The 23,826-nt window shown below is 30.9% G+C and overlaps 1 protein-coding gene across 2 annotated transcripts in view; it reads left to right on the top strand.

The window, feature by feature from the left end:
• The window catches only part of Srr (Serine racemase), a 59,690-nt gene extending 37,537 nt beyond the window's left edge, over positions 1–22,153 (top strand). For both annotated transcript variants that reach the window (XM_075362499.1, XM_075362500.1), the window contains exons 5-9: positions 4,708–4,870; positions 7,157–7,312; positions 17,934–18,070; positions 19,672–19,897; positions 21,877–22,153. In XM_075362499.1, the coding sequence (XP_075218614.1) occupies positions 4,708–4,870; positions 7,157–7,312; positions 17,934–18,070; positions 19,672–19,897; positions 21,877–22,020 (826 nt within the window). In that variant the 3' untranslated portion in view covers positions 22,021–22,153. The remainder of the gene's footprint in view (positions 1–4,707; positions 4,871–7,156; positions 7,313–17,933; positions 18,071–19,671; positions 19,898–21,876) is intronic.
• The last annotated feature ends 1,673 nt before the right edge of the window (positions 22,154–23,826 follow it).

Here is a 23,826-nt window from a genome sequence, read left to right as displayed (position 1 = left end):
GGACTCCTCATACAGTAAACCCCGGCGTGAGGAAGTAGTTCTCTGTCGATTGCGGATAGGACACACGAGGGTCACACACGAGTGCCTGTTTACAGGGGGACAGGCGCCTCTATGCGCACGATGCTACTGCCGCGTGACTGTGCGCCACATACTCGTGGACTGCATATGTTATGCGGCGTTGCCTCGTAAATTTAAACTACCCAGAAACATCCGTGGTATCTTGTGTAATGATAAAGAGGTTTTGAACCAGATGTTTCTGTTTTTGCGTAGTATAGGGTTAATACAAAAAATTTAATTACTCTAGTCCTATGTATTGTTTTTGTTATCCGAGTAGCGAGCCTTTTACACTTCCTATCGGAATTTTTTTTTTTTATATATATATAATATATATATATATATATTTATATATATATTCATATTTTTTTTTATGTTTTTTAAATTCGTCTATGATATTAGTTGTAAGACTTTAAACATAATAGTTTTAAGTTTTATTTCCTTTTTTAGTTTTAAGTTTTATTTATTTTTAATATGATAGTTTTTAACGTAGTTTTAAGTTACATGTTAGTGTTTTTGTTATCCGATAATAGGCCTTTTACACCCATTCCGGATTTTGTTCCTGTGATAGTTTTAAGTTTTAATTACTTTTACTTTTACTTTCACTTTTATTTTTATTTATTTATTTATTTTCCGGGCGATGATAACGACCGCTCGTTTTTCGCCCTAAAAAAAAAAAAAAAAAAAATTTACCGGCTTAAAACCCCGGACTCCCTCCACCACCTGATCAACCTTGCCTCATAGTCGACTAACGACTAAATCTAATGCAAGGTTTGCACCCTGGAGGCCTTCACATTTCATAGCCCGAACCGAAACCAACAAACCACACTCACTCAAATATGAGTCGACCAACTGGCGCAACTCGAGATACTCTGGACTCCTTCTTTGAGGACATTTTGGCCCATTCGGCCCTCATTTCCTCGATTCGCCCTAGACCCTCAGTTCCAGAGGTCACCTGCCTTTCAACAGGCTTCCTCCCAGAAACCTCGCGTCCAGGAGCAGAATCGGCACCATTGCTTTCCGCCTTCCCTGACTTCGTTGAGAGGCGTCCTTCGGAGTTGCCCCCCCCCCCCAGTACCATGCTCTCGCTGCACGGGTCCACCTTTGCCTTCTCCGCACCGCTCGAAACAGAGGTATCGCGCAGGTTTTGTTGCAATGCCACTTCACTCGGGCGCTCCACTACCTGAGGGGCTTCCGTGACTTCCTTTGCGGAAGACCGGGGCCGCGGCGGCGACCTACCGAGTGACCTCCTTGGCATGAAGGGGTCACCGGAGACTAGGTCCTTGGCCAATCCGACCAAGTCCTCCAAACAAACTCCTCCGGGTTGCTCCATCGCTGGACAAGCTTATTAAAATACACCAGCTGTGTCGCCAGGCACTACGATCACAGCTTGTACGAAACTAACACCTGACGCAAGACCAGGCGAGCGTCCAACTAAATCTTCCTCGACCGGACCGTCTGTTCCGCAGCCCACTCGAGGAGCTAAAGCTAAAAGCTCCTAAACCACCGGCTAGGTCGGAGCAAAAATCGCTTGTCGAACCTGCCAGAGGATCGAACAATTTCAGCTACGAAAAGGGAACACCGATAGTACAAAGAAACATCCTTAATTAGCCGACAGTAGCACTACTGCAACACATTTCGTTACTGCTTTTTAAAAACGCCGCAGCAACGCAGGTTGGCTGATCGTTGTCAGCCCCGACGACGTGAACGTAATCACGCTGAACTTGCAGAATCAAGTTAATCGCTACCGGTAGCAAAACACAAGTTTTACAGCACGGGGCCAGAGGCCGAGAAGCGATCATAGTATGGTATATAAAAGATTTGTTAAATATTGACCTGCAGCAAAATTATCTTGCTAAATCAGCAAAATAATGCTTAGTATAATATTGTGTATGTAATGGTTTTGTCAAACACTGAACTGGAACTAAAACCCAGAAGGGGAAAAGGGGCATAAGAACTGGAGCGAAAAGGGTGCCGACGAGGAAAGGGGCGAGGCACTTAAAAAAAAAGAAGAAAACTGGAACATAGCGAAAAAGATTCTGTCGCCACGGGATGAATCGTGGACACGTGCAGGGCCAGGAAGGTAGCGCCTTTGCCGAGAGCGTTTTGGTTTAGCCACACGCAAGAATGGCTGGGTCGGAACGTCTTGATGACGCATTGAGGACCCTTGAGGTATGTGGGGCGGGCGCGATAATTAGGAGGAGGGGGGTATGCGTGGGATGCATACTCGAACCCTGACTAGGAGATAAGGCTGGGGAGGATAGCCCCTCTGAGGAGAGGCATCATGGCAACCAGAAGCGGGGGTTGTGATGTTTCAATCATTCAGGAGGGACCAATAGGACAACCAGCTGAGGGCTGCATGCACTCGGTGGACCAGTCTACAGCCACATCACAGAGGACCAACCGAGGAAATGTCTTTTAGGCGGTTACCGGTTGCCCCTGAGTGGTTAAAAAAGCTAAAGAAATTTTTTCATACACTGAAATTAATGCATTCCATTCAAAATACATATAAATATATGCTCAGTTGATTTTTATTTATCACTTTTGTATTGATTATTTATTAAAATTTAATTCTGTATTATTTCATGTGTATAATGTTTAAAAAAAAATAAAAAGAACTAAACGTAAACATGTTACAATTCTTTCGGATGCACTCGGCACCTGACGATTTAGCGGCTCTTCGCGGTTCACACAGCTCCTTTCGGATGCACTCGGCTCCACCTACCCTATATAAGCCGGCTCACCACTAGTCAGGTCACTTCTACTTCTCTTCTCGTCACTTCTTCTTCGTCTCTCGTTGTGGTCACTCTCGTCTGTCTCTCATTGTGCGTCGTCTCTCTCTCTGTACATCGTCTCTCTCATCAAAGTTTACACTTCGTTCAATTAACAAGTAAATTTCACATATTCTTCATCTATGAATCTTTTTATTGTATGTTAAAGATCCTTTAAACATTATGTTTGAGCTTTTTCTTCTCTATAACTGCATTATAAAATATTAACTTAAAGGAACTCATGTAGACATATATAAGATCCACGATTGTGAGATTATATTTTGTGCAACCGAATATCAAGATATTAGTGTTTTTCGTACATTAAACTCTTTGTTATTATAATTCAGATTACATCCTCCGTAAGTGAATTTCAATATATTAATGTTTTTTTCATTTTACAATAATCGTCTGATGAACTTTCTATTATGATAATCCAGATTACATTCTGTGCCAGTGAGTTTCAAGATATTTGTTTTTCATTAACAGAAAACAGTAATCGTCTACCAAATATTAAGGTAATCCTCTGTTAAACAATAAGATACTATTATTATACTCTGTATTGTTATTACACACTGTGTTTATGTAAAAGAAATATTCAATGTAATAAGTTTACCTATACTTTACTTAAGGATTGTTGTATAAATATCGCACAAGGAGATTTTGTGCAAAGCATTTGTCTTAACAAAACAATAATATGTAATAGTGTTTTTATGCATTCTTTTGTTTTTATGAACATGGTTATACAATTCTGTTTTTCATTCTGTTAAAAATAAAGTCCAATATTCTTTTGGCAAAAACGAGCTATTTGTAATTTTATTTTTGTAACTTTTCCCAACAGATATATCAAAACGATATATAAAATTTGTAATTATTAACCACTACAAAAAAAGTCTGATAATATGAGTCTTATAATAATATAATATAAAAATATATTTAATTAATTATAAATTTATATATTACATTAATTTTTCATCCACTGTATCTATAAATTTAAAATAATTTAAAAAAAAAAACATAAAAATGCAGTCAAACTGGATATCTCAACACACACATCACACAGTCGCACTTTCACAATCTTCAATTGTATCACCAGCTATGTAATTTAAATAGACACATAAAAAGTTAATGTTAAAATTACAGATTTTCATTGTTATTTAATTTGTTAACAGTGTTTCTTGTCATAATAGCTCCAATGGATTTGTTTTTTTTAATTTTTTTATTGAAGATATTTCTACATTATATCAGTTTCTTTTTATCATTATTAATTTATGGTATTTCCAAGTTATTATTTATATATGTTACATTTTGTCTGTGGTAACGGAGATCAATTTATGTAATTAGTAAAATTATATGATCATTGACAATTAATTCCATCCTCATGAAATTTATTGGTAACAGTACAGCTAAAACATCTTGGTTGTAGCTTTCTGGAAAGTATATGCAAATGAAGTAAAGCTAGTGGCTGTATTTAAAGCCATTTTTAGTAAACTAAGCCCTGTATAACATTCTAAAAGCAGTACTTTTTTTAAAGAACGGTCAGTAACTAATGATTGCTGTCCTCAGCAGTTTCTTTTACTTAAAGAAACAAGTAGTGACTACCATAACTCAGTGCAGGTAAAAATAATTAAAAATGATAAAATGATGTTAATTTAAAATGTTCACATATGATCATGTTAACTTAAAGTAACTGCTGATTCCTTGAAATGACTTGCAGTTATAGTCGATTCAAAAAATAAAATAGAAATTAACCATTGATGTAAAATGTACAACCTTTCAGCATTATTTAATAATAGAATAATTATATTTATAATAAATAAGAAAATGTTTATGTACATTTCAGTCATATATAAAATGTAAAACATTAATTTCTAATTATTTTTAGATATGATCATCCACATATTATTGCTGGTCAAGGAACTCTTGGACTAGAAGTAGTCGAACAAGTTCCAAACATTGATGCAGTGATTGTACCAGTTGGTGGTGCTGGACTTATAGCAGGAGTAGCATTAGCTGTAAAAACTCTATATCCTAAAGTTAAAATAATTGTAAGTAATTTTGGAAATTTGTATATACTGAGTGTCCCACGAAGAAACTTGCAGGGCATGTTCCACTGATGAAAATAATGAAAAACGTTTGAATAAACATAGGTTTGGAAATGCATTGTTTTTGAGTTAGGGTTACCAAAGGATTTTGCCCAAATTTCAGCTCTTCTAATAAACAAAGTCCTACTGTAATCTTTGGGACCCAAATTAATCAGTAAAGTTGGTGGTTCCTTATGTAATTTAAGCTGGGAAGTAGGATAAAATAGGTACCAGAACTGTAACTCCAGTAGCTTTTAAGATATCAGATGTAAATCACAAAATTTTCTTTTGAAAAACAAGTTATTTTTAGGTTTATAGTACAATAGCAGTTCTTGTTAAATGACTAATAAATGCGGAAGATTTAGTCACAAAACTTGTAGAGAATTTAATTCTTAAAACATTAATGTAAATACAGCCAATAAAGATTTTTAAAAATCAGTGTTTTATTGAAGCAAAACAGACAAAAACTAGACAGAAAATTGTTGAATTCTTTCTGTACCTAATAAACATTATTCTTAATTGATGTATATTAAAATGTGTTTGTTATTTTATTTTTAGTAATTTTTATCTTTTTTATAATTAAAAGAGCTTTATCTCATATAAAAACAAATATTTATTTCCAGTGGGTGTGGTTAAATTCTGGAAATTAAAACTGTCATTTGTGCTATGCTACAGATGTGGGATTTGAACAAAGTCATTTCTTGTAAAATTTTTCAAACACTAATTTCTAATGTATTAATATAAAATCAATTATTATTTGTAGTTTTAAATCATATTTATATTTACTGGGCTATGTAACATAATATTTTTGATTAACCAGTCAGATCAGAGGTGCACTGGGGCCAGAATGTACTGGAATGCTGTTCCAGTACTAGTGTTTGAGAGAATTAAAAAATTGTCCTTTTACAATAAGATTTATTTTAACTTTGTCTGACCAATGTTTTATTTTAAAATAAAATATATAACCCTAAATTATAAAAATCAGACCACAGAAAAATGATCCTTGCTTTTGGATATCCATAGACAAATGGCAACAAAATAAATTATTGCTAAATATTTAATTCACAAAAAACATAAAACATTTGGCTTGAAAAAGATAATTTTTGCTTCTTATCAATATAAACATTGAAATGAATGTGCATTTTTCATCACACCGTCATGAAACTGTGGACCTCCTGTTGCTGTGGACCATATTCTTGCAGTCTGCTATAATACAAAATCAAACATTTTGGTACTGCAAACTTTTGTATGGTATGTTTAGTAATAGTATTTAGTATGGAAAATCTAGTAATAGTATGCGTATAACACTACAAGGTTATAAAGTGCCATGTACTGTCAACTGGATAGATGAGCTTCAACTGAATACTTCCATGGCTAGAACAAATGACAAGGCAACTCGATGTAAATGCAGCCTGCCTCTATGGAAATATCACTCCAATGAGCTCGAATGCCTCACCCAGGTGTGGGCAATCAAACGCTATCGACTGTACCTCAAAGACCAAACTTTCATCCTCAGAACAGACAACAAGGCTTTGAGGTGGCTAAGGCAGGCCACCGGGCAGAAAATATAATATGCTTGCTGGGCCTTATTGGTGCAAAGTTTCAAGTTTACATTAGATCACTGTCCTGGCCAGGAGAATGAACTTCCAGATCTGTTGTCAAGAGAACCGGCGGAAGAAGAAAATAATAAAATGGTGCAGGATGAAGATGCACTACACCCGACTGAACACGGCCAAGAAGAGAGACCGGATACACCGTGACTGCAAGAAGTCGTTGCCACTTCCCTGTTGCAACAGGTGCTGGAAACACAAGAAGCCGATCCAGAGTGCCAATGATTACGCCAGGATCCAAATTCGGCCCTGGGCACCTTTGAACCAGATCGATTAATTTGCTACCAACAAATATCATTTAATGTGTTACCTAATTTCCCTTACATGAGTGTTACTCAAGATCTGAAGATAATCTACTCTGAAATCAGAAGTCTGAATACCAATTGAGTCTAGTATCAATTGATGTAAAATTTATACTGTATAAAGTTTTTTTTTTTTTTTTTTTAGTAAACTAAAAAATAAATACAATATGTGCTTGGTGAACAATGTATATTGTATTCCACTGCACATTGTGCAGTACCAATTAATACAATTTTAAACCTTTAGTTATCGGAATAGTTTTATACAACTTGAGAATAGAATGAAAATTTATATGAAACTGATGAAAAATTAATATTAACTATAATTTTTACTTTTGCAGGGGGTTGAATCGGAAAGGTGCCCAAGTTTCTCAAAAGCAATGAAAGCCGGAAAGCCAGTACATGTCCCAATATCTTCCACACTTGCTGATGGTTTAGCAGTACCAATGGTTGGATATAATGCTTTTGCTACTGCATTACCACTAATTGATGAAATGGTAAGTATTTTAGCTCACATCAGTCATCTAACTTTTATTTTGAAAACTGTTATCATACCGTAAATAATATTGTTTCTTTAATATAAAACTATTGATTTTTATTGACAAACTCAATAGAATTTACTTAGATATAATGTTATATTATTTATTTGTTTATTTTTCATAAATTATGTCTTAATACTTTCAATCATTTTTGCAACAAATGTTTATACTTGTATTTCTTTCTCAGTATGATTAAGATGAGTATTAAAGCCTTCTTTACTGTCATCATTTTGTACAGTTTATAAAAAAATAAACTAGCTAAACAAAACTTTTTTTCCATAAGAAATAACAGAAGAATTCAATTAGGGTGCAGATTGTTTCAAAATGAGATACACCAATTTGTGTGACTTATTTAATCGAAAGACAGTTGACAAAGTTTCACAAAAAAGAACATTTTATTCTTCTAAATTTAGTTTAAACATTAATAAATAGTTTTATTTATTTAATTATTTTATTTAATTTAAATATTAAAAAAACATTATAAATCATAAATATTGAGTGTTAATTTACATCATGGGCTGCAGGCTTCATGCAGTTGGATGGCATATGAAGATAATGTAAATCAATAGTAAACCGTAAATTATAAGTAATTTTTTTTAAGATCATATATTACATATAATCAAACTTACCATAGTAAAAAATAAGATTAGAAAAATTTAATATATACACATATTATACAAATTTTATTAGTAAAAGGGGATGTATGTATATAACAGTTATGATAATACAAAAAGAAGTGTCAGGTAGTTAAGACAAACATCCCATATCTAATCAATTCCAAATGATTTTAAAATATAAATAATAAAAATTACTAAAATACACTTATTTTGAGTTCAAGATAAAGTGACGGCAATTATTAATTGCTGATAAAAACTTTTCCTTAGTGTATATTTTATTATTTTTTGCATGAGTTACATGCATTTTGAAAATGCAGAGCCACATTTTCTTGGAAAAAAAAACAGCTGTAGTTTTCCATTGCTTTCAGCTGCGCAGTACTCAGAGGACTGAGTGATGTTGATATGGCCGTTTAAGTCATTGTGACTTACGCCCCTAACAACTACTGAAAGAGCTGCTGCCCTCTTTCAGGAATCATTCCTTAGTCTGGCTCTCAACAGATACCTCTCCGATATGGTTGCACCTTCGGTCCAGCTACTCTGTATCCCTGAGCACTCAAGCCCCCTCACCAACGGCAAGGTCTCATGATTCATAGAGGAGGATGTAGGATGTAGAGGGTATACTGAAATGAAACGACTAGCACTAGATAGGGAATCTTGGAGAGCTGCATCAAACCAGTCAAATGACTGAAGACAAAAAAAAAAAAAAAACATGCATTTTCTGACATTTAGTTATATTATTGCTTGATTATTGGTTGACAAAGCAGAGGGTTTGGGAGAGAAATGATTGGAGACAGCATTGGTATAAGGGATCTGCAACTACACAGAATACCAGGTGATTGGTTGATTGAGTTTTTGAAAGCATGGAAGAGCTCTATGATAAGTTTATCCTTGCCATACTACTACCATTGGAATCCACCAAATAAGAATCTAAATGGTAACTCACTGTACGTTAATACTATTTCTGTCATCATTTTGATGTTTTACATCCATTTTTACATTTACGTACAGAAGATACAATTCATATTCTTGTAGGAAGTACAGTAAATTCTAAATTTTTCTTAAAAAAAGTTCGTTCAGAAACAGCTAAATGCCAATAGATTAAATGCTGTTACAACAGTTCTATATAAAAGACTGAACAAAACATGTTTGGTTTAAAGTGTTATAAATTAAAAATCATATGAATTAATTTACAATAAATACATTATAATAATTAAAATAATTAATAAATTATATATCCACTTTACCAGCAAATAAATGTTAAGTTCTCGAGATCTTTTGGTTCTCTCAAACCATCATCAGAAGTTAAAATGTTATAATTAAGTCAAAAGTTAAAATACGTATATAATCATAACTGTTTGCATGTTAACAGTATACTGAAGAGAATATAAAGATACTCTAGTGCAATGGTAGTCAACCTGGTCCCTACTGCCCACTAGTGGGCGTTCCAGCTTTCATGGTGGCCGACAGTGGTTCAGTCTGATAATGTAGCACTTTCCTTTTTTTAATTTGACTGTTTAAAAAAATTTCATAGCATTAATTAAAAACATTTTCATTAGATTTTCATAAAATTCCGTGACAATTAAAATCTCAGAAAATATACTACTTGTATCACCCACACATAAATTTAGTTCACTTTACGTAAGTGAAACTATATGACACTATAGTGCAACCGCAAGCAAAAGAGCCTCGTCCCAGAATAGCTCACACATCTGGTTAGTACACAGTTGGATTTGTGAGAGTGAGCACATGCCTACAGCTTCAAACAAAATATTGTGAAATAATATAAGTCCATGTCTCAAAAAAATAAATACGTTCATGACTATTTGCCAGAGTATCTGAAGATGGGTTTCATAGAATCTGTTGTAAATAAAAACATCCAATGTGTTTATTGTGTCATAAAACATTATCCAATGAGGCAATGAAGCCAAGTCGATTGCGAGAACATCTTTGTACAAAGCATCCAAAGTAGAAGGACAAGCCCATTAAATATTTCCAGGAAATTTACACAAAATTTCAAAATCATTCAACAATCGTTGCATCATTTAAGAAACAACATGCAACAATCGAAGATAGATTAATTGCCGCTTATCACATTTCACAATTAATTGCAAAAAGTGGTAAAAGCTATAATATTGGAGAAACTGTAAAAATACTCTCTATAAAAGAATTTATCTCAACAGTAATGCATCAGGATATACCTGAAATTTTAAATACGTTACCTCTAAGCGACAGCACAGGATAGCGACGAATTGAAAAAATGGCAGTTAATGTTGAAAAAATCTTATAAGTATTCTCCAAAACTCTTCATTTTTCATGCAATTAGACGAGTCTACTAATGCAGATAATGCTTTATTGATGGCATATGTACATTATTTTGATGAAGACAATACATTACGAGAAGAAATGCTATTTGCAACAAATCTCATTACAGATACAAGAGAATTATCTATATTTAATACTGTGAAATCATACTTTACAAAAAATAATATTCCTTTGAATAATATTGTTGCATGTGCTACTGATGCTTATTTGAAGGAAGAAGTGCCAAATTTTTTATTTATTCATTGTGTGGTACATAGATATCTTGTAAGAAAACATGTAATACAATTCTCCATTCATCATTAATTACAATAATTTGAGCCGTAAACAAGATCTAATGCAAAAAATGATAGACTCTTTAAACAGCTTTGCCAGGACAATAATGAATGAATTAGGTTACTTTTGCACACAGAAGTCCGGTGGCTGTCAAAAGGTACATCTTTGGTTTTGTAGCATTTGATAGTGTCATACAATTTTTTGAAAGTAATAATGAGATCAATTTTTGTCAACAGTTAAAAACAGTAAAGAATGATGCCTTTTATTTGGCAGATATTTTCAAGAGATATAATAATGTCAATTTGCAGCTTCAGGAAGCTAATAAAACTCTTATAGGTTGCCAAAGTATTGTGTCATTATTTATTGGCAAACATGAACTACTTCGTTGTAATCTATTGAAGAAAGAATTTCATCAGTTTCCTAAATTGTCATCTGTAAAAGATGATGCAAATCCAGAGAATATTGACAGATTCAGTAGCCACCTCAATGAACTTAAAATGGACATGGAAAAACAATTTGAAGATATTTTGAAATTGAAGGTGTATGACTGGATAAAAAATCCTTTTACCACAAATACTGATGAGATTGATAAAACTTGCCAAGAAGAATAGAAATTAGATATGATGAAGAAATTAAACATAAATTTGATAGTGGTGGATATGAAAACCTATGGCAAAATAAAAAAATGCCTGTCTTATATCCAAATATGTGGAAAATGATATTCAGCTTATTGATACCTTTCCCTACCTTATATCTTGTGGAATAATGCTTTAGTGCTTTAATCATATTATGACCAAAGAAAGAAACCGCCCGAATATTTCCAAAAAAGAAGACCTTTATTTGTTCCTTACAAAAATTGAGTCAGATATCCAGTATTTAGTTTTGCAGCATCAGCCTCAGGGATTAATAATTTAATTAATCAAATGTAATTTCATCAAACTTCATGCTTCTATGTATGCAAAGTATAAATAAAAAGATAGATTTAACAGCAGTAAATTGTTTTATAAAGATTTATTCTGCCAAACTTAGCGAAAGTCTGACATAAGTATTTTTGGTAAGTAATTATTATTATATGCTGTAACTCTACTTTATAAATTTCATAAAGTTACTTCTGTACTTTATAAATTACCATTACTGTGGAAACTATGGATGGTTAGAAAATTTTACTACTAACAGAGACACAAAAGTGGATGCTAGGTATAAAAAAGTTAACAGTGTTATCAGAAATGATATTTTACTTATGATTATTATTTCTTTATGTTTGCATTTAGTACTTGTTTAAATAATTTATCTTCTTTAAAAACTTTCTGTTCGTTAATTAGATTTTTTTGGTTACTATATATGTGAAATTTCTCTAAATTATGTGTATTAAAATGATTGTAAGGAATATCTACAATTTTTATACATGTATTTGGATTGTAAGTATGATCGTTATCCAAAATATGTTTAGTAAAATTAGAATTTTTGGATTTATTGTTTTTAATATTGTCAATCTATCCTTTTGCACGTATAGCAAGTTTACAATTGGTCATACTGACATATATCATAACACAATCCTCACAACCCAGACTATAAACCCCCTGTTTGTTAAGGTTAGACTCATTACTGTTTATTGTCTATTATAATTATTATTAATATAGTTAATTAATTAATTATTTTTTGTGTAAGCAGGTGTTATATTAATTTTTTTAACAAAAGTTTTCAATTTTTTGACTATATGGAGTGTATTAATTTTTTATGTATATTTTTCGGTTTTATCTGGTAATAATTTTATATTGCTTATCTTATTAATTTTATTATTTATTCTATTGTATAATTTATTTATAGTATTAATATTGCCCTTACAACCGTTTGTAAGGGCAATATTTTTAATTATTTTTATATTATTGCTTAAAGAAATTTTAACCTGCTTTAAATAATATATGGCTCTATATAAAAGTGAATTAAAAACAGCCATCTTTTGGGACCGTGGGTGAAATGAATTATAGTTAATTATTGCATTATTAGAAGAAGGTTTATGTGTTTGTCAATTTTATTAAATTCATTTAATAATGTATCTGATCTAATAAATCTAATGTATCATCAACATAAAATTTACATAAAATTATTTTATGTTGTGTTACGGCTTTTTTGATATAAGTATCTTCTAAAAATTAGAAGATACTTATATCTTTCTAATTTTAGTCTATTTATAATGTATAGAATAATAAATAAATGTGTTTAATAAGTAAATAAGGTCAACGAGCTGTTATCTCAACGTTGACACCTTACGTAATTAAAAGTTTATCTCTTTTGAACAAATTCTGATTTTTTTTTTAATTAACAAAAATATTTAAAAGAAGAAGAAAAAGAAAAGCTAGCAAATAGAAACCAAAGAAGAAGAAAATCACAAATTATCGACAAAATGTCAGAAAAGTATATTTCTGACATAATTGCTGATAACGGTTCACCCACTGCTGAACCAAATGGTTGTATGAAAAATTGATTATTAAAATTGTAAAAACTACATTTGCAACATAATTTAATCATATCAATTAATTCGTTTATATATTTTGTTTTTAAATCTTTTGTTATTTTTTAAATGTTTTGTAATGATTTAACGATTTAGTTATATCTATATTTGAATACATATTACATATATCTAAAGATATAATTGTTGTATTATTAGTTATATTAATATTATGTAAAGGATCTGTAATATTATATACATTTTTTAAAGTATATGTATTTAATTTTATTAAATTTCTTAATATATTTGCTAAACATTTACTTAAAAAATATGTTGGTGAAAGGGTAAAATCAATTAATGGTCTTATTGGTGTATTGATTTTGTGTATTTTAGGTAAATCTTTCATACTGAGCGCATATGTATTAATTTTTTTTTTAAATTTATCTTTTGATTTATAATCAGTTGTAATATTTAGATTTATTAATTAAAGATTTAATTTTTTTTTAATTTATACGTTAATGGGATTTTTGATTTTTATAAATTGCATAGTTTTTTCTATATATTGTTCTATGTACATAATAACTGGTGTACCTGTCTTATCTGCTTTAACAATATGTGCTTTGTTACTAACTAATTTAATCTTAATATTTTTTTGTTTTTCTTTAGATGTCATATTGTTTATGATATCATTATTTGTGGATTTACTTTTTATAATATTATAGTTGGTGTTATTCATTCAATTTTTTATGTTATCTCTTATGTCATTATCATGGATTTTATAAAAATTATCTTCTGTGCCAATTATAGTTTGTTTTGTTATATATTTTATTTTACTATATTTGATATTACATTTATATGCACTGGCTATCATATTAAGTTCTTCTTTATCAAAATTGATTTGTGTCATGGTGATAACATTATCTCCAAATTTATAAGTAATATTAAGATTATTTTATCTTGTTTTACATTATTAAACTTAGTGCTTTTACTTTTATTATATTTATCTATCAATTTATTTATTTTAATTTTCATTGCATTATATTTAAGTTTCATCATGTCTGCAATTTTAAAATCGATAATTTCTATTATTTCATTTAATATAACATTGCCCAATTCATATATTAAGTCAGAATATGTTAAATACATATAAAAATTAATCTTTTGTTCATTAATGTATAAGCTTTTTATTTCATTATTAATCAAGATTATTTTAGCTTTATTTTAGTGATGATAACTGATTTACTTTGATTTTCTAATAAAAAAAAATCAGAAAATTCTAAAATCAGCATAATCTAAAATTCTAATTTTGCTAAACATATTATACGTACAATCCAAATACATTTATAAACATTTTAGATATTTCTTACAATCATTTTAATACACATAATTTAGAGAAATTACACATGCATACTAACCAAAAAAATCTAATTAATGAACAGAAAGTTTTTAAAGAAGATAAATTATTTAAACAAGGACTAAATACAAACATAAAGAAATAATAATCATAACTAAAATATCATTTCGGATAACATGGTTTTCCCTTTTAATTACATTTCAATCCACTAGAGTATCATTCTATTCTCTTTAGTATACTGTTAACATGCAAACAGTCATGATTGTATACGTATTTTAACTTTTGACTTAATTATAATATTTTAACTCCTGATGCTGATGTGAAAAAACTGAAAGATGTCAAGGACATAACACTTATTTGCTGGTAAGGTGGATATATCACTTATTAATTACTTTTAATTATTTTATTAAAATATACTAGTGGAACCATGTTCAATAAATTTATAAATAGATTATCATAGCAAATGAAGTAAATGGAGAGAGATGTAACCTTACATTATACAGTATAAACTTCAAACTCTACAGTGACTTCATTCATTATAAATAACATCTCAATCGGTAAAGTTAGACATCGGGGTATTACTTTTGAAACTTGCAGCTGTAATATAAAGTTTGTAACAAACCAAGTGCTTTCCTGTTAATGTAAAAATATCAAAATAGCATTAAAATCTAAATTTAATAAAGAAATTGGTATCGTAGTACTGTACTGAGGATATAAACAATGAAAATAATATTTAAAGATTAAGTTATACTGTAATACAGAAGAATTCAATTTGGTACAAGCACTTAGAATACCCTACAGAAAAGTGCCCTAGAACTACATCTGAGAATAATTCAAGTAAATATAAACAATTGCATATTGTTTCTTTAAAAAAAAATTTAAATAACTTAATAATTAAATTTTCTTGTCCTGCACTACTTAACCATTTATAACATAAAACCTGAGTTGAATTTCAAAACAAATTACGGAAAAAATTACGGAACAAGAGATAAATAATGAAAATGAAAAAACGTGACTGCTGAAAAAAAAACACTACTGACAAATATTGCTCTTTAATATAGGATAATTGAAGAGCATGCGGGTGACAGTTTTTTATATATCTTTCAAATATTTTAAATCTGTTTAAACATATACATACTTATATAGCATACGACACTTCTGGTAATGTAAGGATTCCAACACGTGGTCGTACTTCCTGATTGGTTCAGCCATTGAGTTGCTATGGTGAAACAAACATACATATATATATATATATATATATAAACAATAATAATTATACTCCTTTTTGGGCAGTTGTATGAAAACACTAGTTACATGAATAAAATTGATCATTTGATAGAACAATATATAGATTTCAAAAAATCTATCAGATGAATGAGTTGTTTTTGAATAATTCATATCTCAACAGTTCATTTTGAACGATTAGAAAAACTCTTATCTCATACGTGAGATGCGAGTTATTAAAAAACGACTCATTCGTCTGATAGATTTTTTCAATTTTTTAAAATCTATTTAAAAATGCATATATTTATACAGCCTATGACACTCCTGGTAACGTAAGGATTCCAATGCAGGGTAATACATCTAAATCGGTTCAGCTTGAGCTGCTACGTGGAACAAACATATATACATGTACCCTAAATACATTACACTCCTTTTTGGGCAGTAATGTAAATAAAAGAAATAGATTATTAGTTAATATTTAGCAATAAAATTGTGGTGCATAGCGGACCAATGGTGGTGCGCCTGGTGGCTGCGTAAGGCTCCCTCCTGCTAGAAGCAGTCCGTTGGCAATTAATTTACAGATTAATTAATTTAAGTTCTAATCATAGATTATTTTTATTTCTATTTTACATTTGTGTTTTTATTTATTTATTAATTCTATTAATAAAAGATAGGGATTATAGTTAATACTCGTATTTAGTAGTAAAAAGAATATGCTTATTTCATAGAACATACTGCCTGTCAAAAATCATGAATCTTTCTTTTTCTTAAATGTTTACAAACAAATAACAACAGTAATAAGAATAAGTAAGAAAGCAGAATAAGAAGAAGCAACACTAACAAATAAGAGCAAGAAGAAAGAACAAGCTTACATAATCAAACATACTGCCCGACAAAAAATCATAAAATTTTTTTCTTAAATGCTCATACATAAACAATAAATAACAACAGTAATAAAAATTATAAAATAAATTAATAAATTTTACTACCGTAAATCATTCATTCGATATCATAGCGGATCTTAAAACATAACCATTTTCATTACAAAAAAATCAATACCCAAAAAAAATACTGTCGATTATCGATTTAGAATAATTTAAATGATTTTTGTGGCCTTTTAATTACAAATAAACATACATATTTACAAATTTATATAGCCTATGACCATCCCTGTAACGTAGGGACTCCGATGCGGGGTCATACATCTAAATTGGTTTAGCCGTTGAGCTGCTATGGTGGAACAAACATACATACTGTTACCACATATATGTTTAATTTAATATTGGTGACCGATAACGGTAACAACCATATGAGAGGGGCACATAGTATACGGACGCGCGGATACAAGTATCACTCCCACCGCGCAGTTCTGCCACCATAGCGGCGCTGCAGCCCCACCACTCTCAGGCTCCTATAGAAGAGCGTACACGAGAATGAATTTTCAATTTATCGACGACCACCACTTGGAGAAGACCAAGAAGAAGAAGAAGAAGATGAAAGAAGACAGAAGACATTCCCTGGCAGGCTCAACAGACCTCCTGGTGGATGCCAACATCCCCGCCGGAGCAACAGGCCTGGCCGGCCCGCCGAGGGAGTCGCTGGATGCAAACGCCACCTTCCCACTCCAGCTAGTGCTCGCCGTGCTTCAATCACCCTGACGGGCGGACTCAGCTGCAGGAGCCGGCCCAGCGTGAGACCGCCTCGGCCGCACCGGCGAAGGACGGCCGACGCCGACCCGATACTACGTGGCTCTGGGGGCCACCACTGCGTCGATGTAGTGGGGACCCAACTGTCACTGAGGGAAAGCTTGGTCGGACTTCAATGTACGAGCCGCAACTCCCCGACCTCGCCGGAGACCAGCTTGCGAACCCAAAGCTCTTCTCAGAGCTAACGTAAAAAACGGCCCTTTTCAGAGCCACCACAAGGTCATGAAATACGAACCGTCAAAGCCATTCAACAAAAACGGCGTTTTCAGGGCGCCATGAGGTTAGTAAATGCCACGTGCCGTCGAAGCCATTCGGCGACAATATATACACACATACAAACAAATGTACACCCTGAATACATACACTCCTTTTTGGGTAGTCGTGTAAAAATATTCTTTTCTCTTAAAACCACCACAGAAACATACTGAAGTCTTCAAAAAATCAGAATGATTTCATAAATATTAATAACAAGTAAACTGGTTAAAAAACAATATTGGAAACCTATGCTATTAATTCTTCTTGTAATATAAAAAGAAAATAAAAGAATGGAAATTGCCATTTATATTCTGCATATTTTTAATTTAATACTCTGTAATTTTTAATGTCAGTATATTTGTAATTTTAATCTTTTCAGTTGGTAGTAAAAGAAGAGTGGATAGCTATATCGATATTAAGACTGATTGAACTTGAAAAGTGTGTAGTCGAAGGAGCTGGTGCTGCTGGTCTAGCTGCTATACTTGCTGGGCAATTACATGATTTTAAAGGAAAAAGGTAAGCAACTCCCCATAATTGATGTTTTTCTAATGAAGTAAAATGATATACTAATATATTCCATTTCTGCTTTCATTTTCTTAAATAATTAATTTTTTAAATATGAAATTTTTAGTGTTTTTACTTCCATCTAAAACACGGGATTCTACACTTTTTAAATTGTAACTTATTGCAGTTTAGGAAACTTTAGAAATTCTAGAGTACAGGTGATGAGCAATATTTACTCGGTAATTTCTAACTGATCATAGTAAATAAAAATATAATTAGATTACATAACAAATAAAGACATAAATAAATCATAAGTACACATTTAAAAAACACAAAATCACAGAAAGACACATTCAGACAAAAACTCAAAACATGTGAAGGATTCCAAAAGAAAAAACAAGATAAGAAATGACCCCGCAAAGGAAAGAACACTCACGCAAAATGTAAAGTCTGGGAACAAAAGAAGAGAGATGCCAATAAACGAAACCTTTTATCGTGGTCTTACAGAGATTAAAAAATTCTTTAAAAATGTTAATTCATAATACCTCATTAAAATAATATTAAGAGAATTTTATGACTTACCAACTTACTGAAAATTAAAAAGGAACTATTGGAACATAATAAAATTGAGATTATTTCAACCCATCACAAACCAAAAGTCCAGAGAAAATTTAAACTAAGTTTCCTGTTATAAAAAACTAAAAAATCCTAACTGTCTGGTAGCTTACTACCTAAGAGAAACATCCATGATAGTTCTGTTGATTCCAGCTGGTTTTGGAATCCCTTTCTTTTCCCCTATTTAGTTCAACGTCTAAAGGTTGTTACCTAAAATAATTTTACTTACTTTTTTAACGATTACCTCAGGAAATAACTGTGCCAAAATTTAGCTTCTTAAATGTTTGAGAATACAAATTCATTAGAAGGTATTGAGCACTTTTCCATTTATATATCAAAATTGATGGTTGGATCTAAGATGGTGTTAAAATATGCAAAAATCACACACATACAAAAGAAAAGTATTAAGTGAAGCTATAAAAATGTAAGCAGTTTTTTGCAAAATGAAAACTCAGTTATATTCATTCAGAAAATTTGAATGAGAACTTTAGTTAAAGAATAATTCTGACTGGCACTCTTCATGGATCAGCTTCTTCAGTTTTAAGCAAACATCGTCTTCTACAGACTTATACACAGACATTCAAATTTAGTATTAATTATAATGACATAATGAAGTCATTACATGTGAAAACTAATTCAAATTAATTTTCATTAATTGCCTTAAGTGTGCACACCCATACACACATGAGTTTGTTACTCAAATTAACTTCAGCAATATAAATGATATGAGTATTTCATTGTTAGTTGCTTATAAATACAAAAGAAAAAATCTAAATTCATCTGAAATACCAACGTAATCTTATTCCTATCAGTTGTGCTTAAAAGTATGTTATATTTTTAAACATTTCCTTTTTAGCCAGAATAACTATGCGTAAGCAGGAAGCTGTGATATTTCTTTTACATTTTATAATTAACAGATTTTTTATCCTTAAAAAGAGAATAACACCCTATTGTAATGTAGTGACTTTAATGAATTTAAGATACCATCTGTCTTTCAGAGTTGTTATTCCTCTATGCGGTGGTAATATAGACACTACTATATTAGGTCGTTGTATAGATAGAGGATTAGCTGCTGATGGTCGTCTTTTAAAATTTTCAATCATGATTAGCGATCGACCAGGTGGAATCTCTGAATTATGTAAGCTTCTTGCAGACATGGGTGTTTCCATAAAGGATATACTTCATGAACGTGCTTGGATTACTTCTGATGTCTTCAGTGTTAAGGTACAGTTATTTATTGTTTTATTATAAGGATCATTTTACAAATAGAAAAAACTAATTGATGTTTCAAACATCACATTATATCAGTTAAGGAACATCTTTTTTTAAATATAAATTTTAAAAATTTGCTTAATTTCATGAGTTTTGCAAGAATTTCTGGTATTTCTTCAAATCTGATTTCTGCTACTTTGACTTACCAGTAAGTAGATTTTGATTCTTTTGTATATCTTGGAAATTAAAGGGTATGAAATAAGGATAAAATTGTAATGGCTAAACCCATATTTACAAAACTGATTCCCTAGAATACTGAAGTTAAACAACACTGTTCAGTTTTACTGCATTTGTTTTGTACTACAATTACATTGACCTCAGAAATTGCTGCTACTTAAAAAAGTGAGAGAAAACTACGAGATTGTTGTGAATCTATCACTTTTCTACACCACAAGAATAGATAACATCATATTGATGCTCAAATTCACTTTTCCCTAAATTAAATTTACCTTTTTTTCTTTTTCCTGTTTAGCCTCTGGAAATTACCATTCAGGTATTACTTCAGAGGATGAATGAGGGTGATATGAGTAAGTTTAATTGAAGTGTAGCCTAGTACAATCTCAGTTCGATCATTCCTGAGATGTATGGTTAATTGAAACCCAATCACCAAAGAACACTGGTATCCATGATCTAGTATTCAAATCTGTATAAAAGTAACGCCTTTACTAGGACTTGAATGTTGGAACTCATCAACTTCCAAATCAGCTGATTTGGGTAAACGCATTCACCATTAGACCAATTCAGTGGGTTAAATTAAATGTACCTACATGAACAAAGATTAACTAACAGATAAACAAAGACCAAAACCTAAAATCAGAAATAAAAATGTCATCTTATAAATGAAGCTGAGATTACTCACAGTACAATATAGACCAAATTATATGCAAAGCTGTACAATACTGTACTATCTTGAAGGATGCAGTACTCTCTCCATTCAGTTTATCTCAATGTACACTAAGATTGCAGAATGAAATGAACACTTAGTTTAGAAAAATAAATAAATGTGGATTCTTGTGTTGTAGGTTAATCATTTTACACATTTTGTATTGGTACGATAACATTCTAATTTAGAGTTTTTACTATTCTTTTTGTTTGTTTGTGTGTCCTGACATCTAGACTGTATATATATATATATTAAAAGCAAAAACAAAATTCAGCACAATCCACAGTGTGGTGGATTATGCTGAATTTTTTTGTTTTTGCTTTTAATCAATTACTACAGATATGGACAATAAAGGAATTGATTTTTTTAATATATATATATATATATATTTGAAAATTATATATAAATATTTTTTTAGATTCTATTAATATAAACCACCTAGTATAGTATATTGAGATAAGACATACATATATTACCTTAATTTTAACATGAAAGTACTTTTGCAGAATCCTGCAGCTTCACTCATGATTTAAATATTTAATTAGACTGCATATTAAAAATGAAAAATACTAAAAATTGTGTTTTAATTTATAATACGGGTGCTGCTGTCTGTTACAGTTTTTATAAGACTGTCTCCCACAGACACTGACTTAGATATCAGCACTCACAAAATAAATTAACACACAATTTTCATTATTTTAGTATTTTTCACTTTTTATGCAGTTTAATTAAAAACCATGACTAAGGATATGGAATCCAGAAAAAATACTATCATATTAAATTAAGGTAAGGTATGTATGTCTTATCTCGATATTCTGTTCTAAATGTTTTGTGTTAATATAATTTAACAGTACAGAGGAATAACATAAGTCTTAAAAAGATTAGTTTCAGTAAAATAAATAAATAAATAAATAAATATATATATATATATATATATATATATTATTTTATATTTTACATTTAAATTTAAATTACTTTTACTTATATTTACGTTTTAAATTTACTTATTTACATGTGGTGTATTAATATATTTTTATCATTTTTATAGGTAAAAGTTGTATGTGAAACAAGAGATATGGATCATACCAATGAACTTAAATCATTTCTTAACAAAAATTATAAAGCAGTTTCTTTTGGAGACATACCACACTTTCCAGTTTTAGGAAATGAGTTTGATGAGCTGGATATGTAAATTGTTATAAAATCCACTTAAATATATTTAACTGAAAAGTATTTATTGATTAGTTATTGTGATTAGTCTTCTGTATTAATTCAATATGACTGAGCTTAAAAGAATTAATAAATTATTCACAAAATTGTTTAAACAGTTTAAGCAGTTGGTTACTTGATTTGATAAGAAGCAAGTAATAGTTCAGGAAGGCTAAATTGTTTTACTTTCTCCCTTTCAAGCATCATGATAAAACTCTCAAGTAAAATTAAAAATTCTGGAATTTTTTTTTTTAATTCACATTTATCTGCAGCAATCTAACATCTACTTTCATCTGCTTGTAAAGGTAAGTTTCTAAAATATAAATAGATCTTATCTGTCAAACATCTGTTGCTCCACATACAAGGTGAAACTGAATTACTAATTTCTTCTTTTTTTTGATCGAGATAATGCATTTTTTGCATTCAGTGTTCATGGCTCTAAAATATGAACATAATTTATTCTATGTATAATAAGTATATTTGAGAAGTTCTCTTCCTTGCAATTACAATGTTGCTACTATTTTGAAAGTTGTACAATATCATACCTAAAATTTCTGTACCACCGGTTGACATCTCTACATTCAAGGTCATACAAGGTCTTTTTTCAGTTACAAAGCCATGGTTGATGTGAATGAATGCAGTTACAGAGTTGAGGAGCAGTTGATGACGGGTTTGGATATACGAATGACGATATATGGGGCAAATAATAAATCATTTTATGAACACTTTAACAAGGATCCTCTTATAAAGCAACAAAGCTTGATTGGGAGAATGTGCATTTGGTTATAGCAATGTTAAAGACAGATTGCGTAATGAATGAAAGAAGATGTAAGTGCAAGCATGTGTTGCCTTTGCAGATTCAATTCGCAGTCTCCAAATAAATTTATTCATAAATGAACAGCTGAATTTAAGATACTGTTGCCTAAAATGCTGATAATAATACAAAAGACTAGAACATGAAAGTATTTCAACTAATTTTGGTATGTGAATTATTAAACAATGAGCAGTGTGTTTCAGCCTGCCACGCTTTATTAGCATTATTTCCAAATGTGATAACCCATACAAAAATGTTGTTGTATAATGAATACACAATTTATCAATTGTGCCAGCAAGACAAGGCTTCAGCTTATTCTGCTTCTCAAGCACGCAATTTCCTAAATGAACAATTTTCAGGTTGCTGGAGCAGCGGTGATTTTCATGCATCACCAGATCCATTGCAATGACCACTGTGAAACCCTGATCTTACCACACCTGATAACTCATTGTTGGGAATAATCAAGGTCAATATCTCAATGTCAATATCCAACAAATGAAGAAATTCGTAACAGTGTGAAGGAAGCCTTTCAAACCATAACTTCGTTGTCGTCGTCATCATTCAAAAATACAAGTATATTATGTATTCAATCTTTTTTTTTCAACCTAAGTATTATGCAAAGTAGTTTAATTAATTACCTTAGTTCATCACAAAATTTTAAGCAGCTATATTATTTATTCTTTATCTGGGTATGGTGTTTGTTATATTAGTTGTTCACGGGTTCTGTTGGTGAAAGTTAATTTTATGCCATTTTCTAAGTTCTTGCAAGTTATTTTGTATTTATTAACATATTATTTATTAGTTGTAATTGTATTCATTTACTAGTTATAATTATTACCAACTGTTACAGTATATCTTTAAAGGTAAAATTGTGTTTACACCATTTACACTTAGTAATAGTAGTAGTACATAAACCAATTTTATTTTATTTTACCTTAAAAAATTGTGGATTTAATTAGAAAATACTATCTACAC

The sequence above is a fragment of the Lycorma delicatula genome, chromosome 4, assembly GCF_047948215.1.
Source record: "Lycorma delicatula isolate Av1 chromosome 4, ASM4794821v1, whole genome shotgun sequence".
NCBI lineage: Eukaryota > Metazoa > Arthropoda > Insecta > Hemiptera > Fulgoridae > Lycorma > Lycorma delicatula.
Note: the sequence above shows the minus strand (reverse complement) of the source record. Positions and strands in the feature narration are given on the sequence as shown.